Consider the following 17,053-nt stretch of genomic DNA (forward strand, 5'->3'; position numbering starts at 1 on the left):
GTTAGATTTCCATTTGCTATTCTTTTCCTCAGCTTGTATTTCATATATTTATGGCCACTGAACTGCATTTGCCACATATCTACCCAATCCCACCTGTGCCCTCCTGCAACCTTCTCTCAGTTTGCCATGCCTCCTAATTTAACGCTGTCAGCAGATTTTCACATCAGCGCAACACCTAAGTCACTTACACATATGAAGAATAGATGCCCCAGAAATCCCTGTGGCACACTAGCTACATCTTGCCAAGCCAAAAATCAATTTATTCCTACTCTCCTTCAGCCATCGATCCATCCATGCCGCCACTTTATCTTTAATAAAATGTGCCTTAATCCCACTTACAAATCTCGAGTGGCACTTCATCAAACACTTGTCTAAAGTCCAAATATAGCAGGTCCATTTCATTCCCTTACTCTTTGTGCTTGATAATTTTAAAGAATTTGATTAGGCAAGTACAACCTGCCCTTTAAAAATCGTTGCTGACTGTCTTTACCTTTCTAAATCTACACCAATGCTATCCTTTATTTATGGTCTCTAGCAGTTTTCCCATCAGCATGAGGCTAACTCATCTGTAATTACCTGGCTCATCCCTTTCACCTCTTCTTGAATAGGGTATAACATTCACCACCCAGCACTTCTTGATACAATCCCCATTTTCAAAACATTGTGATTAGTGCCTCCACCATTACATTATTAACCCCCCCCCACTTTAAGTACTCTGGAGGTAGACTGCCCTAGCCTGCTGACTTATCAACTTCAAGTCGCATTGGACCTTTTAATTTATGAACATAAATAGCATAGTAATATCCTCTCCTCCTTCACTCCCTTTGAAAACTGCACTTTTTATTTCCCAAGCAACTTCACAGAACGTAAAATTTATCAAATTACAGGATTCCATATGGAATCGGTAATGGAAAAGTGATCAGAAATAGTTAACTTACTCCTTTTCTCGTCGAATCTTTTTTCTGTCTGAGCAACATATTTCCCTTCTTTCATGGTCTTGAGAATGTGTTTATAGTATGGATTAAGGTAGTGATCAAAACGCAGAAAGTCAAACTGAGAATTCTGGGCTTGTTTAGCTTTAAGCATGATTTCAAATGGTGTCCCCTGCTTGCAGACAAATTTTGCCGTGCGCTCAATGATGGCATGCATTTTGGATGTTGCAGGCTGGAGAGAGAAAGAAATTGTATACATGCCATAAGAACTTATAAGAAAATAGTCTTAAAACTAGAAGAGCTGAATAAAATATTCTATCTACACCAATGGTAGAATACCAGTTGAATGCTGCATACATCAGTTAGTTTATTTAATACTTTCGAGATTCAAACTGCCACATTACAATCATTGGGATCTAAAAATATTGACTGGTTAACTAATAAAGACACTAAACATCTGTTGATGTTGTAACTAGTACATTTGATAAGACCACAATTTATTAATTAGGTAAATGTATCACAAGCATACTTGTTTATTTTCTAGTGGATGTGCAATCAAGTCAGTTTTTGCTTCTTCACCTGCATTCAAGTATGGCTTTGCTCATAATTTCTTCTTTCTGCTATAACTCAATTGTAAACAATTTTACAACACCAAGTTATAGTCCAACGATTTTATTTGAAATTTACAAGCTTTCGGAGGCTTCCTCCTTCCTCAGGTAAATGTGAAGGACATTTACATCCTCAGGTAAATGTGAAGGACATTCCACATTTACCTGAGGAAGGAGGAAGCCTCCGAAAGCTTGTAAATTTCAAATAAAATCGTTGGACTATAATTCGGTGTTGTAAAATTGTTTACAATTGTCAACCCCAGTCCATCACCGGCATCTCCACATCATGCTATAACTCAAAGGAAGACTGAAGATTGGTTATATCCCAGCATAACCAAACTTACAGTTTGTTAAGGAGTGCACAACTGATGCACCATCCTCATGTAAAATGTGCTTTGTACAGTGAAGGAAAGAAACAACTACAGTACACACACTGTCCTCAAATATCCCCATGAAAAAAGCTCCAGTTTGTTACTTTTGTGTTTCCGTAGTTAGTCTCTCATGGGTGCTATGGCTTTATTAAAATACTTAAGCTTCCTGCCACAAATGCAAGGTGCAATATTTTTCCTCAACAGTTACACATGCTCAACATACTGGGGTGAAGACGAAGGAGAAACGAGAGAGAAAATCAGCCAAAGCACTAAATTGCTACTGTCAACATTTTAAAAAATCTTATTAAACTATTCATGGGGTGCCTTTTCTATTACTCCCTCTCATTGAACCATAGAACTTTACAAACATAGAAAGCAGGAGCAGGCCATACGGCCCTTCGAGCCTGCTCCGCCATTCAATATGATCATGGCTGATCCTCTATCTCAATACCATATTCCCGCGCTCTCCCCATATCCCTTGATGCCTTTTGTGTCTAGAAATCTATCTAGCTCCTTCTTAAATATATTCAGTGATTTATAAATATATTCAGGCTAGAATTGGAGAAGCATAGAGACCTCGGAGAGTTGTAGGGCTGGAAGAGGATATAGATTTAGTGACGGACGAGGCCACGGAGGGATTTGAACACAAGAATGAGAATTTTAAAATTCAGCACTGCCGGATTGGGAACCAATGTAGGTCAGTAAGCACAGGGGTGATGGATGAACGGGAATTTGTTCGAGTGAGGATACGGGCAGGAGAGTTTTGGATGAGCTCAAGTTTATGGAGGGTGCAAGATGGGACGCCAGCCAAGAAAACCATCTGCAACAAGAGAAAATCCAGCCATCTTCCCTTGATCTTCAACCAGTATCACCAGCACCAAATAAACCCTACCAACGTCCTAGAGGTCACCAATGGCCAGAAGCTTAACTGGACCAGGCATATCAAAGTGGTTATCAAAGCAAGGCAGAGACAGGGTACTGTGCAACACGTGGCTCACTGCCCGACCTCACCACTCATCTGGATGAGTTCAGCTGCAAAAACACTTAAGGAGCTCAACATCATCCAGGACAGAGCAGTTTGCTTGACTGACGCCACTGTCAACCAGCTCAAATATCAATCCCTCCATTATCAGCGCACTGTGCCTGCAGTATATAGTGTCTCCAAGATTCATTGCAGCAACTCACCAAAGTTACTTCAACAGCATCTCCCTCCCGTGACCTCTATCACCGAGGAGGACAAGAGCAACAATGCCACAGGCACCATCGCTACAAGTTCCTCTCCAAGTCACACACCATCCCGATTTAGGCACATGCTGCCGTTCCTTCATAATCACTGGGTCAGAATCTGGGCATTACCTAACACCATTGCCACAAGGACTATAGTGGTTCAAGAAGACTCACCACCTCTTTCTCAGGCAACTAGTGATGGGCAATAAATGTAGCTTTGCTAGCATTGCCCACAGTCCAAAAATTAAAAAAATCTTTGCCTCAATCACTCTCTGTAGTAAAGCATTCCATACTCCAACAACCTGCTACGTAAAGAAATCAGGGTACAGAGAACAAAACAAATTGTCCAAACAGCCCACAATATGTTCTCTGCAAAGACCAGACGCTTTCCAAAATCCCTTTCCCTAGAACATTCAATCTACTGACTGAAATGGAAGATAGATCTTAAACGCAAAGCCCTGCAAATAACTGAAGATATAAATAATTCTAAATTCAGAAATGGTTACCTTTTATTAAACTTGACTAAAAAGTTGTGTGTTTAGTACAGTTTCTCAGATTATGGAATCACTTTTCAATTCTCAGGTGAGGAATTACTTTAACTCTAACTATTCCACAAAATGTAACATTTCCTGTTAATTACACAAGATCTTAAGATTTGGCCGAATCTTGCTGGAAAAATAACGACATTATTAACGTGCAAATCGGCCAGCAAGTTCAGGGGATTAAGAGACAGGCCGTGAGTTGCAAACCTCCAGAACTTGCTGGGTGATTTACGCCGCTCCACCGTTTCTTTCGCACAAATCTCGTCCTTAGCCTCCCCGTTATTTTTAAGAACTTGCTGGATTTACACATTAATTGCCCAATCAACTCGCCGCAGAAAGTTAGGGCTGGAACTTAACAGTGTAAGTACTGTTTTAATGATGTGACAATTGTTAATGCAATGCCAATCAACCTCTCCGGCCCAGAAAGGGAACAACTTAACCTCTTCAGCCTCATTCCTGCAGGTAGTAAATTGTTGTTAGAGATTTTTAAAAAGTCAATTTTAAAAAAAAAATCTTACTTTTCCTTTCTGCCTCTTAATCCAATCTTTCTTTCCCTCTCTTTCTGTACCAGATTTGACCCGCCTTCTCCCGTCATTCATTAAGGTCCAAGATGCCTCCTTGCCCTCGTCACACCTTTATCAGCTTGCACTTCCAGCACAAAAAATTTTTCAAGCTGAAGTGTGCAGGATAAAGTTTAACTGACGGCGTACGCCGCGAGATGCCCCAATCCAGCAAGATCTGGCCTATCATGTTTTCAAAAATTTGGCAGGTGAACAAGTGTGCATGAGAAGATATTCATGTCATCAATGTTCATCCTCTCCACTAGACAGTCCAATCTTGTTGTTAGCATTACTAACAGTTAAATTATCTCCTAGAGCAGGAAAAAATAAGTAGCCAATTTTAAGATGATTAAAAAAGGCTAAGGTTTTTAGGTGCCAGATTTAAAGAATTTGTAGGTCGTGGTTGTTCTTTGTTTAGAAAAGATTCACAACACCGTTTTCAACTATTAAAAAGTCGTACTAATATTACACATTTAGGTTAAATCAGTTTTTGCCTTCTTAGTCAAAACAAATTTCCAGTCAAGTGCAACGTGCCTGAAGAAAAGAATAGTCAACATTTGTGAAATACTATCTTTTCAATTGCCCCAATGGCTCAGTGGGTAATGGACCACCTAGTATGACGATAAGCCATAAAGACAATAAATTGATTGTCTAACTTGGCGAGTATCCGCAATCACAAGGTTTTTGTGGAAGGGGCAAAAAGAATGATGATATGGGCAAGCTACTAGAAACGACAACCGACACATCTGTAGCTAAGCAGCCTTCAGTACCGGAGGAGGGGAAAAATATCTGCCTGCAGATGAGCAATCAAACAAGCACTCAAAAAATATTCAACAACCTGGAGACAGTTTGACCAACTTAACTGCCAATAAATACCTATTCTGGAAGGGTGTTCAGCCTACAAGTAAACATGGAGAATCACTCTCTCGGTTTTTGCATTTTCCAACTTATCTTAATGCTTTAAAGCCACTCTAAATTGCAGGTCCCTGAGTCTCTTCCATCAGAACTTAAAACGATTTGGTAGCTCAAAGCTGCTTCATCAATTTCCCAACACAGAAATATAATGCTATGTGAAGACCCTCCTCATAAGCTTCCAAGTCCAAACAACAAGCTTTGAATTAGTCATATAAAATAGCTAGCTACACAATGCATGGGACATGTATAAAAATTCTTGAATAGCCCTTACATTTATAAATTTACCCACAGTGAACAAGGTCTGAACTCAAAGAATTTTACCTAGATGACACATTGGAATAATATTGAAATCCATACAACAGGTCTGCTAATGGGAAAACAGGGACTAAGCCATAGACCACTAAACAATAAATCACAACATAATATAACCCTGTCCCACCAGAGACTTTTTTTTAAACTGGGAAACCTGACTATTATTGAATCTATTTATCTGCGGACACCATATGACAGTCAAGGAAACTTCAGAGCTACAAGTTATATTTTCCCACAAAACTCAAGAACACAGTTCAGAACAGCTGACTGAAAAGTAAAGTAAAATTTTCAACAGGGTAGTTTTCCATTAATGGTAAAAGAACTTAAACTAAGGTACATCAATAACTCCGGCTTTTTTGATTTTGGAATTGGTAGATAATAACCTCATAACATCTCCTCTTGTGAAAGCTGACCACATTTAAACACTACAACCTATGACATTCCAGTGAAGTAATTACAAGAAACGCAAGATACTTACAACTTCTACATCAGAAGGGACAAGTAGCCCAGGAGGAGCAGTGTACGGCTCTTCATTCTCTTCTGCATTATCATCACTCTCAACTACCACACAAAAGGTAAAAGAAAATGCTATTAATGCCATATGAGGTGCAACTACACATGGAGATGTAGTGCTTCTAAGTGAAAATGCCCCTCACCATATGCCAATAAATCATTGCAGATGACTAATTATACATTCTCATTAGCCTCAAGTATATTCATCTAAAAATATATCTCTACTTTTGTGTCTATACACTAAGATCTTCCCGTTCCTCCACTTCATTGAAAATGTTACTATTTAAAGGGGAATTTTAATTCTGTGTTCTTCCCCTCCCCAGTTGCCACAAGCCTACCCACAACTTTGTCTTCGTCTTCCCCAGTTTGTCATGTACCCTCATTTGGCATGTCTTGATTTGAACGTTTTCACTCTTTCTCAAACTTGAGCATTTTACCAGAGTACTATGCCGACATAACAGTCACTACACCAGATGTAATCCATGGGCTGTGACGCAGTTAATGAGAACGTACATTTATTCATCTGCAATGATTAAATAGCCTTTGGAGAGGTGCCTTTTGACTGTCAAGTACTTTGGGACATCCTGAGGACGTGAAAGGTGCTAGTATAAATGCAGCTTCTTTCTTTACTCGTTGGAATAGTCATGTAGGAATCAGAAATTATACTGGATATGTTAATTTGTACTTAGGTTTAACTATAAGTGCATTTCAACTTGAACCTCATCTCTATTGATAACAAACGGGAACAAATTAGCAATTTTAAATGCTATTAAATTGGACTATTTACACCAATTGTATCTATAACTAGGTTATTACATACATTTCATTACTTCTACTGGGAATTATTACATTATGGATTGAAAAATTTTTCTAATGTAAACTACTTCCATTTTTGTAACGGAGTACCAGTTCAGCAATTAATTTCCTCTATTTTCACTAGACAAGCTTCAATTCATATTTGATACCCCAGCAAAGTGTCATTCTGGTTACCAGAAATATGTACATGCAACGATTTCGATATGGAATCTTGGGAAACAATCCATTTACCAAATTCACAAAGCTTAGGCACAGTTTAGCAAGAGCCAACACTCCAGGGCTCCAAACATTCAGAAGGTACTGCTGGGGCCTAACCAGCTAAAATTACACAACTTACCAGCAAGTCACCGGAATATTTTCGAAATATAAATTGTCAAACTCAACCTTGCCTTTCAATAATTTACCATGTTTCTTTACCTACTTTCATGTCCAACCCTTTCAGTTAAGAACTGCCCATTTAAAGCAACTTTTAAGGTTCCAGTAAGTTCAGCGCACATTTAATATGTATAATTAATGTGCATTAGCTGATGGCTATACTAACAATTTCCTCCAGATCAGAATACATTCAGGCACAGCAACAAAAACTCCCATTTATATAGCGGCTTTAACATAGAAAAGTGTCACAATGCACTTCATAAGAGGCAGAAAGAAAAATGGATGACTAAAGTTGGGTTTTAAGTATAGCCTAAGAGGAAATGGAGGTGGAGAGGCAGAGGGGTCTAAGGAGGGAATTCCAGAGCATAGGGCTGAGGTGACTGAAGGTGGGAACGGTATGGGGGATTGCATAAGGCTAGTCGGAGGAACGGGGAGTTCTGCAGGGGTTATAGGGATGCAGGAAGTTTCAGAGATAGAAGAGGCAAGTCTTTAAAGGGATTTAAACACAAGGATCAGAATTTTAAATTGGAGGATTTGGGGGCTGGGGGCCAGTATAGGTCAGGGGTAATGGGTGAGTGGAACTTGGTACGAGTTATGAACAGAGTTATCGATAAGCTGAATTTACAGAGGGTGGAAGATAGGAGGCCAGCCAAGAAGTACAGCACGTTACTTTTTGAATTATTGATCAACGGAGGTATTCATATAGGGTTATCAAATTTACTGGTAATTTTATATTTCAATAAATGTCAAATGGCTGAACTTCAGATCTTCATTTATACCTGATTTTGAAATGAAGAGCAAAAAGTTTTTCTAAACGAATTGCGGATTAAAATTGCTTTAGGGTCAATTATTATGAATATATGTCATCTACAAAAGATTTTCTATCAAGGCACAAAACTGTTTTAAAAATAAAATTCAATACTTGCCATCTGTTTTGGTGAGATCTTCCTCTTCTGTTGGCTGTGATGGATCATAGTAATCACTATTATAAGCAAATGCAACTGAATTATAGGTGCCGTCCTCTGCTAAAGCCTCACTCAGACGCCTATATTCTTCCTCTTAAAAGGCAGAGGTTTGTGGAGGGGGAAAAAATGCATTAGACTTAAAGAAGCAAACATTACTTTAAAATCTGACATGCACGTAAACTAAAATCTGACATTCAACAGCAATACAGACTAAATTATTTATAAGATTTAAAATACAATTGTAATCACTTTTAATGAGAATCATGAAAAAGCCTTAAAATATATCAACAGACAAGTCAGCTTTCCCATTGAAGAGAAAGACAAAACAGAATGCTTAGTTTCCATTCTGCCCTAAGTTGCGTACAATTCTCTTTTGCTGGCTAATTTAACTACTCCTGAGATCCTTTTTGACAAGGAAGGATTCCTTTTCCAATCCCCAGGATACTGTCAAATAAGGAATATCAAAAAAAATGAGTGCATGGTCAAATTACAGAAGATTATAAATATTTGCAGAAATTCACATGAATTTGGTTGAAAGGTAAAGTTGTTTTGCAAAAAGTACCTTGCCTTGCCTCTTCCTCAAGCAAGTCCGTATGCAAGGCTAAATACCTCTCTTCATCGCAAAGAGCATCAATCCTCGCCTCTTCTTCTGATAACTGATAATCTCTGTTCCAAGTGTACTCCGCATCGCATTCTGAGAGGTCGTGTAAGTGACCCCGACAATCATACCTGCAAGACGAAGACATTGGTCAATACAATAAAAGAAAACACCACTAACTAGATCACATACTTACCACACTAGGCAACCTGAAAGTGATATTTAAGAAACAGGTAGCAATAACATTACAAATGACATACGAGTATGAAAACGAAATAGCTTAGTGTATTATATATTTAAATTTAAACATTTATCTGCCTTTATAAGACAGTAAAAAGTACATTGAGAAAATTTAACCCTGTTTCTCACCACAATATTGTATGGTTAACAAAATGTAAACGAACAGCCGGTTTGCCAAGTGCCAACACTGTTTTAAAAAAGAATCTTACCGTGCATGTTTCAGTCAATCACTCGCACTGCTATCTGTCAAAGACACTCTTGCTTGACAACATTTCATCTGCAAAAAGCAGTTTTAACAGGCGCACAAACCCGAGGACATAAATACCTATCAGCAAGAACCAAAAGGGCCGAAAATGTCCTCGCTTCACTGCTCTGCGTTTCCTGGAGGAGGACGAGGAGGAGTAGGAGGAGGAGGAGAGTGAGAGCTCTTCATCAACTGGATGCCCGTCCCTTGAAGGCAAAATCATGACTAGGTCTGTTTTTTTTTCCTAGCCATTACTACCTGGCAAATTCACTGGGGAAAGAAGCTCTGGATTACGTGATAGAGACATGTATATATATATATATATATAAACACAGGGGGGGAAAAAAATAATACAGACCACATGCAGCTTACATTTAACAAACAAATAATGTGTGTCTCCCCGCCCCCAAATCCCAGCAATTTAATTTTACTTTTTTTTTGTTATTTAAATAAAAAATAAAAAAAAATTTAAGTTACAATTTTTTTTTTCTCCAGAGGAAATAATAATGAGCGAGAGAGAGAAGGGAGAAAGAAAGTGTCTTGAGTGGACAAACCGACCTATCGATCATGAGGGCCGGGTCTCCCATCCAGGGGATGAGGTGCTTGCCTTGGTCGTGGAACTGGGCCTTCTCGTCCTCCCGAAACAACTTGCACGCGTAACCAAAGACAAGCAATTCTACCTTCTCCTCCTTCTTCTTCTTCTTCTTGCCCTGCTTACGGTGGTTGCTGTACGCCTGGGCCCGCGTCTGAGACATTTTGTTTTATTTTGTTGAGATACTAACTTTGAAAATGTTCCTTCACCGTTGTTGATTTTTTTTTTAGTCCGCTTCTTCCCCGCCTTGCCGACAAAATGGCGGCGCCTGCCTCCCTTCCAACTGTCCCACTTCCGACTCCGCAGATTCGCTTCTCTTATTTACACATATAAACACACACACACATCCTGCCTTGACTACAATTAATTCCTTTCATTTATTTTTATTATTATTTTATTTTCCTGCCTCCTCAATTAAAAAAATTGTCCAGTGTGAAACCCCTCACCCGAATCACAGATGGTTGATGTGATGCCAGCCTGAGCCAACTAAACCCCCCCCCCCCAAAACAAAAGACAAGCAAAGACCCACTCTTTCAAACTTTCTTTGTCTGTTCTTTATATCTCTCCCGGTCCGTGGGATCTCCGCTGCTCTTTTCCTTCGTATAAGCCCTTTCTTTTAGTTTTATGCCATCTTGCATTTATATAGGGCCTTTCACGACCTCAGGGTCTCCCCAAAGCGCTTTACAGCCAATGAAGTATTATTTTTGAAGTGCAGTCACTGTTGTAATGTAGGAAACGCAGCAGCCAATTTGCACCCAGCAAGGTCCCACAAACAGCAATATGATAATGATCAGATCATCTGTTTTTTAGTGATGTTGGTTTGAGGGATAAATATTGGCCCCAGGACACCAGGGAGAACTCCCCCTGCTCTTCTTCAAAATAACGCCGTGGGATCTTGTACATCCACCTGACACTGCAGATGCTGGAAAATCTGATATAAAAACACAGAAAATTCTGCTAAACACTCAGCAGGTCAGGCAGCATCTACGCAGAGCGAGAAACGTGGGGTTAATCTTTCAGGCCGATTACCTTTCATCAAAACTGGAGGATGTTACAGTTCCGACGAAAAGTCATCAGCCTGTAACGTTAACTCTGTTTCTCTCCCCACAGATGTTGCCTGACCCGTTGAGTGTTTCCAGCATTTTCTGTTTTTATTTCTGAGTCAACTGATTTTGGGTTTTAGGGAGCCTGCTGTACGCAGTTTTTTAAAAGTGAGGGAGGATGTAATTACAGCTTGACAAATTTACATCGGCAGTTCCCATTATAAGTGTGGACCTAGGAATTTATAAGGGAAAAGTTGATGCAAAAGTGTTACCATTAACGCAACAAGAAGAAGTAAGGTTTTATAGAAGAGAATTGTACACAGGTGTAAGATTTTAATATTGATTGATAGATAGATTCCAGTTGATCTGCGATGAAGCTGATGGAAAAAATGTAATATGCAGTAAGTTGATCATCTTCCACCCATTCAACCAAGTGGGTAGATAATCTAACCCATAAATCTATATAGACAAGAATAGGGTAGTTTATGATGGGCTGGAGTACAGTATTTACGCTGGCTATACTAAAGTGAGAAAGAACTTGCATTTCTATCGCGCCTTTCATGACCTCAGGACGTCCCAACATGCTTTGCGGCCAATTAAGCACTTTTGAAATGTGGTCACCGTAATAACGCAGGGACTCGAGAGTAATAATGATAAAATGATATTTGTTAGGGAGGAGCTCGAATTATAGAATGTTACAGACACAGGCCATTTGGTCCAGCTCGTAAGGACGAGGTGGTATAAGTTCTGGAAACGTTGCTAATTATAAGCATATAGCCTTTATTCAATAGACTGGCTATCTAATGCTGTTAACTATCAAGTGAGGCTAATCCTAAATTAATCTCATCAATTTATATCAATCTCAAACACTGATCTGAACTGTAAATTTACAATCAAAAAGGAGTTAACACTGAATCGTTGTTACTTATTTTGTCAATTAACCTTATCCACTAATTATTTGTATGCTCAATTTTTAAGTGCTGCTAACTGTGGTTCCATGGTTAATAAGCAATTGTTAATTCATGACTTCCATATCTGATTTCTTGTTCAATAATTGGCAAGAAAGGGTTAACTCATACATTCAGTAGATTATGCAAATCCTGATGGGTGGTTGGTAGTGTAAATGTTAATAATAATCCAAATAGGTTGATGTAGGACATTTGACAAGCCAAATTTAGGGATCATTGACTCCTCGGCATAAACTGGGTGGTAAACCCCAGAGAGCTCTTTGGTGAGGAGTTAAGGTGAAAGGGTTAAGGATTTGTCTGGTGCCAATTTGCTGAATATTCTTATCAGGGTATTAATCCCTGTGTTCTTACAATACTGTGATTCCAATAGTTCCTTATGCAATTAATATATTAGGTTTTCCCCATTAAGCTGTGCGTTGTGATCTCAAGTAAGACCGATTGTGTCGGTTTTACTTTTGTTGCTGTCTTCCAATAGAAAATAAAGCTGTTCAGAACTGTCAAACAAAACTTCTGTGGTGTAAAAATGAGTATTGTATCCTTATAATATGAGGCAAAAAACAGACACATATGTTTAAGAGCCAATTAGCCAATTGCTTAAAGTACATGTGATCAGACATTATTTAGCCTTGTTGACTGGAGGTCACCAGTTACGGTTACTGGCTTAGTACACAGAGGAGAAGAGTCAATTCTCTCTTAACTCTCAATTCACTTTATTCACGCCATTAGAGCATATACATATAGCTTATACGTCTGGTTAGATACAGGCATGTAGTTTACACCAGGTTATAGAGTCTTATACCCAAACTAAGATCTAAACGCACACCCACTAGGTTTCTCTGACACTGCCTGAGTGGTCACAAACATAAAGGATAATACCCGAAAAGGAGAGCTGATGCTGGCCAGGCGTTCTGTTCTCTCTCTCTCTCTCGACGTCGTCTCTACGTCCCTGACGTAGGGTCTTCCACTTCTGCGATGGTTGGTCTCCGGAGTCTTCGCTTTGGCTCCACGCCCCAGATCCTTCATTCTTATTCCCAATCTTATCTCTTCAGGCGGTGCTGTCTCTCTATTTCGTTGGCTTGGGCTTTCTCGCTTTTGCCTGGGTCTTCTCCTCATTGGCTCTGTCCCAAGGACTTAGGTAGCATTACCTCATTACTCCTTTCCTAAATAAGGACTTGTGTCTGATCACATTTCCTTTGTCTTTCACAAAACTTGGTTAATTCAAACTGGTTCCAGGCAGCTGAGGCCAGTAACTGAACCCAGGTTACTTTAGTTCAAAAGTCGTTCCTGCCTCTGTGTATCAGCAGCCGACGTCTCAGGTTACCTTCTGCAGCCCCTGGCCAACAGCCTATATCTTTTTTAAAATTCATTCTCGGAATGCGGGTGTCGCTGGCAAGGCCGGTAATTATTGCCCATTCCTAGTTGCCCTGCTTAATACAACTGAGTGACTCGCTGGGCCACTTCAGAGGGCAGTTAAGAGTCAACCACGTTATGTAATTATATTAATTGCATAAGCAACTATCTGAATCACGATATTGTAAGAACACTGGGATTAATACCCACATATAGGCCCAGACCGGGTAAGGATGGCAGGTTTCCTTCCCTAAAGGACATTAGTGAACCAGTTGGGTTTTTACGACAATCCGACAGCTTCATGGTCACTTTTACTGATAATTTTAATTTCCAGATTTTTAAAAAACTGAATTCAAATTCTCACACTGCCCTGGTGGGATTTGAACACATGTGGGCTCAATTTTAAACTTAAATTGTGGGTGCGCTGGGCGTGGGCGGGGGGCTGCGAAAATTGCAACCCACCGACTTCCAAGTTTCCCACAGTTGCACCTGTGCGCGGGCGTCCCGAATCCAGAAGTCCCGCTGACAATTAAAGCCGGCAGGATGATAGTTAAAGAACCAAATGCACCTCACTGAGATACTTAAGGCACTTTATTTGTGACAAATTAGGTAGTTAGAACGATTTTTAACTTACCTGGGTGGCTTTCCCACGGCTTCTGATTCACACCTGGAAGGGCTGGATCAGGCAAAAAGAAACAAAATAAATTAAATAACAAACCATTGCACAAAGTTAAAACACAAAATGAACCTACCTTTCCACCCTGCTCCGATGTCCAATGTCTCCATCTCCGATCTCCCCCTCTTTCTCCCCCACAATGTCCCCCTGATCTTCCCCTCTCCCCCCAATGTCCCCCTATCTTCCCCCCCCCCCGATCTGCCCTTCTCCCCCCCAATGTCCCCCGATCTTCCCCTCCCCCCCGATCTACCCCCTCCCCCGATCTGCCCTTCTCCCCCCCAATGTCCCCCCGATCTTCCCCTCCCCCCCCGATCTCCCCCTCTCCCCCGATCTCCCCCTCTCCCCCCAATGTCCCCCCGATCTTCCCCTCCCCCCCGATCTCCCCCTCTCCCCCCAATGTCCCCCCGATCTCCCCCTCTCCCCCGATCTCCCCCTCTCCCCCCAATGTCCCCCCGATCTTCCCCTCCCCCCCGATCTCCCCCTCTCCCCCCAATGTCCCCCCGATCTTCCCCTCCCCCCCGATCTCCCCCTCTCCCCCCAATGTCCCCCCGATCTTCCCCTCCCCCCCGATCTCCCCCTCTCCCCCCAATGTCCCCCCGATCTTCCCCTCCCCCCCGATCTACCCCCTCCCCCGATCTCCCCCCCCACCCCGATCGTCCCCTCTCCCCCCCGATCTCCCATTCTCCCCCCGCCCCTCGATCTTCCGTCCCAGTGCTGGATGACGTCTCTCTCTCTCTCCCTCTCTCTCCCCCCCACCCTCGGCGTTGCAGCTCCTGTCGGCAGCCAGTCTGTCAATCAGGGGCTGGTTGCCAGGCGCGAAACCCGGAAACAACTTTAATCACCGTCAATTACATTGTGATCGTGTCGGAAACGGTAAGTTTATTTTATTCGGGTTTGCCACACCCACCACCCCTCACCCCCCCGCCCCCCGATGCCAACCCACCACCATTTCAAAATTGAGCCCATGTTCCCCGGATTATTAGTTCAGTAACATAACCACTACGCTATCGTACTCATTAACAGACCCAGCTTCACAACCGTTGAGTTGTCGTCATTGATAGGAACATAGGAACAGGACGAGGCCATTCAGCCCCTCGAGTCTGTTCCGCCTTTCAATTAGACCATGACTGATCTAAATCTTAACTCCATCTACCCGCCCTTGGTTCCGTTACCCAACAAAAATCTATCAATCTCAGTTTTTAAATTTTCAATTGACCTAGTGGAGGTTAACCAGTGAGGGGGGGGGGGGGGGGGGAGAGTGGGCGAGGGTTTCTTTGGGGTCAAGGAAGCTTAACAGCAACATGTAATGGAAGTTTAGAACTAAGTCAACCTCCTACGGCAGACTTAGTCATTCGAAGCCTGAACAAAGAAGGTCCACAGGGCATTATTGATGATTGACCAGCCTGCCTAATGGAATCCGGAGGGGTAACCTGTCGTTGGGGGCCAGTATTCTTCCCACTGGGCTCTCGATAACCCTGTGCGTCATTGACCAAACGAGGAGGGTGGTCCTGGCTGGGCGAACAATGAGCAACTCTGTACTGCCGTGCAATATGGGAAATTGCAGGTACACCAACCAAGCTCTTTCATCTATGAAGATTAAAGAACAGAAAATCAAGGGCAACGTACTCGCAGTTTCTAAAATGTGCATGTCTGACAGGCAAAAGTCCTCTCCGATATATTGAGCTCAGAAAATCAACCTTATGTTTGTTATATATTATAGCATATATATCCTACATGACACCATTCTCACTGAAGCTGCAGGATTTATATATTGCTGTGGCACAATATAACAGCCCAAGAGAGCAGAGTGTGTCATATTTTTTTCTGTAAAATCCTTTTTTCCTGCCAGCAGACTTTATTACAACCCAAGGCTATCATCATAATCTTGCACAACGCCCATCTTCCCGGACTATGATATGAAGTGTGGCGGCAAAATATTGGAAATGTACTGGCTCTGGTAGACAACAACAGCAAATTGGATTTATCTAGCACTTCTAACACGGAAAGATGTCCCAAGGCACTTCACAGAGGCATGGGGAGAAATCGGGCACTGAGCCAAAGGAGCTGATATTAGGAGGGGCGGCCAAGAGATCGGTCCCAGAGGTGGGTTTTTAAGGAGGTTCTTAAAAGGAGGAGAGGGAAGTGGAGAGGTGGGGGGAATTTAGGGAGGGAATTCCAGAATTTGGGGCCTAGGTGGCTGAAGCACGACCACCAACGATGGGGTAACGGTGGTGGGGGAGGTGGTGGGGGTGCACAAGAGGCCAGAGTCAGAGGAACGGAGAGTTTGGGGTAGCATTGTAGGGCTGGAGGAGCTGCAGAGATGGAGAGGAGCAAGGCCATGAAGACATTAAAACACAAGGATGTCATTTTTAAATTTGAGGCATTGGTGTCAGGCTTGAGCTGAGAGATAGGTGGGAGGCCATAGCTTGACAGTAGAGTAATATGGGAGATATTTCTCTATGGGAGATATTTCTCCATCTATCCCCCATCTCTCTGCCTATATTTATCTTTTTAGCAATATCTTCCTACATGTCTCTCTCTCTAGTAATTACTTCTCCCAGTTCCATCCCACACCCAAAATCTCTTTTATTTATCTCTGTGCCCCTATCTTCCCCCATCGATGTCTCTGTCATCTCCCCATCTCAGTCTATACCCAAAAATGTGGGGGAAAGGTGGGGGACCCCAAGTATATTTCTCTCTCCCATATTCTTTGTTTGTCCCTGATGTTGCTCCCTCTCTTCCCCTCCCCCTTACGACTGCCTACAACACTGATCTGCCCCATCTCTCTGGTCCACGTTTTCTTCCAGGTATTTATCCTGTGGTTTTCCCAATGTGTGTATTCCTGACTCCTTCTGTCTCGCCCCCTTCCATGTCTCTGTGCATCAATGTGCTACCCGTCTCTCTCTGTCAGATTTTCATCCTCCCATTTCTCCACTTGTTCCACTATCTCCGTTTCCCTGTCTCTCTCTCTCCATCTCTGTCCGTTGTAATAAACTGCCCCATCTCTCTCTTCAAGGGTGTGTCTTTCCTTGCCATTCCCCAGCGCTATTCTGAATAAAAATGGCAGACTTTCTCACCTCTAGCTCCACCCCCGTCCACCCAAACCTCCTGCCAAAAAACATTCCAAAGATTTTTCTTCCCCTGTCCTCCCCAACACTGTTCCCCAATCCCAATCAAAAATCTTAGCTCTCAGCCCTGCTCCACTC

The 17,053-nt window shown here is 41.9% G+C and overlaps 1 protein-coding gene across 5 annotated transcripts in view; it reads right to left on the reverse strand.

Moving 5' to 3' along the window:
* The window catches only part of sfswap (splicing factor SWAP), an 86,064-nt gene extending 76,007 nt beyond the window's left edge, over nucleotides 1–10,057 (reverse strand). For 3 of the 5 annotated variants that reach the window (XR_010967224.1, XM_068006190.1, XM_068006189.1), the window contains exons 1-5: nucleotides 9,777–10,057; nucleotides 8,699–8,865; nucleotides 8,098–8,229; nucleotides 5,946–6,028; nucleotides 939–1,164 (exon numbers count right to left, since the gene is read on the reverse strand). Coding sequence is in view for 4 of the 5 variants with exons in the window: in XM_068006190.1 (XP_067862291.1) it covers nucleotides 939–1,164; nucleotides 5,946–6,028; nucleotides 8,098–8,229; nucleotides 8,699–8,865; nucleotides 9,777–9,973 (805 nt within the window). In the remaining variant the exon portion in view is untranslated. Of the gene's footprint in view, nucleotides 1–938; nucleotides 1,165–5,945; nucleotides 6,029–8,097; nucleotides 8,230–8,698; nucleotides 8,866–9,183 lie in introns of all 5 variants that reach the window. The other 2 variants (XM_068006192.1, XM_068006191.1) reach the window with 2 other exon arrangements.
* Nucleotides 10,058–17,053: the final 6,996 nt, after the last annotated feature.

This window comes from Heptranchias perlo, chromosome 25, assembly GCF_035084215.1.
Source record: "Heptranchias perlo isolate sHepPer1 chromosome 25, sHepPer1.hap1, whole genome shotgun sequence".
Taxonomy (NCBI): domain Eukaryota; kingdom Metazoa; phylum Chordata; class Chondrichthyes; order Hexanchiformes; family Hexanchidae; genus Heptranchias; species Heptranchias perlo.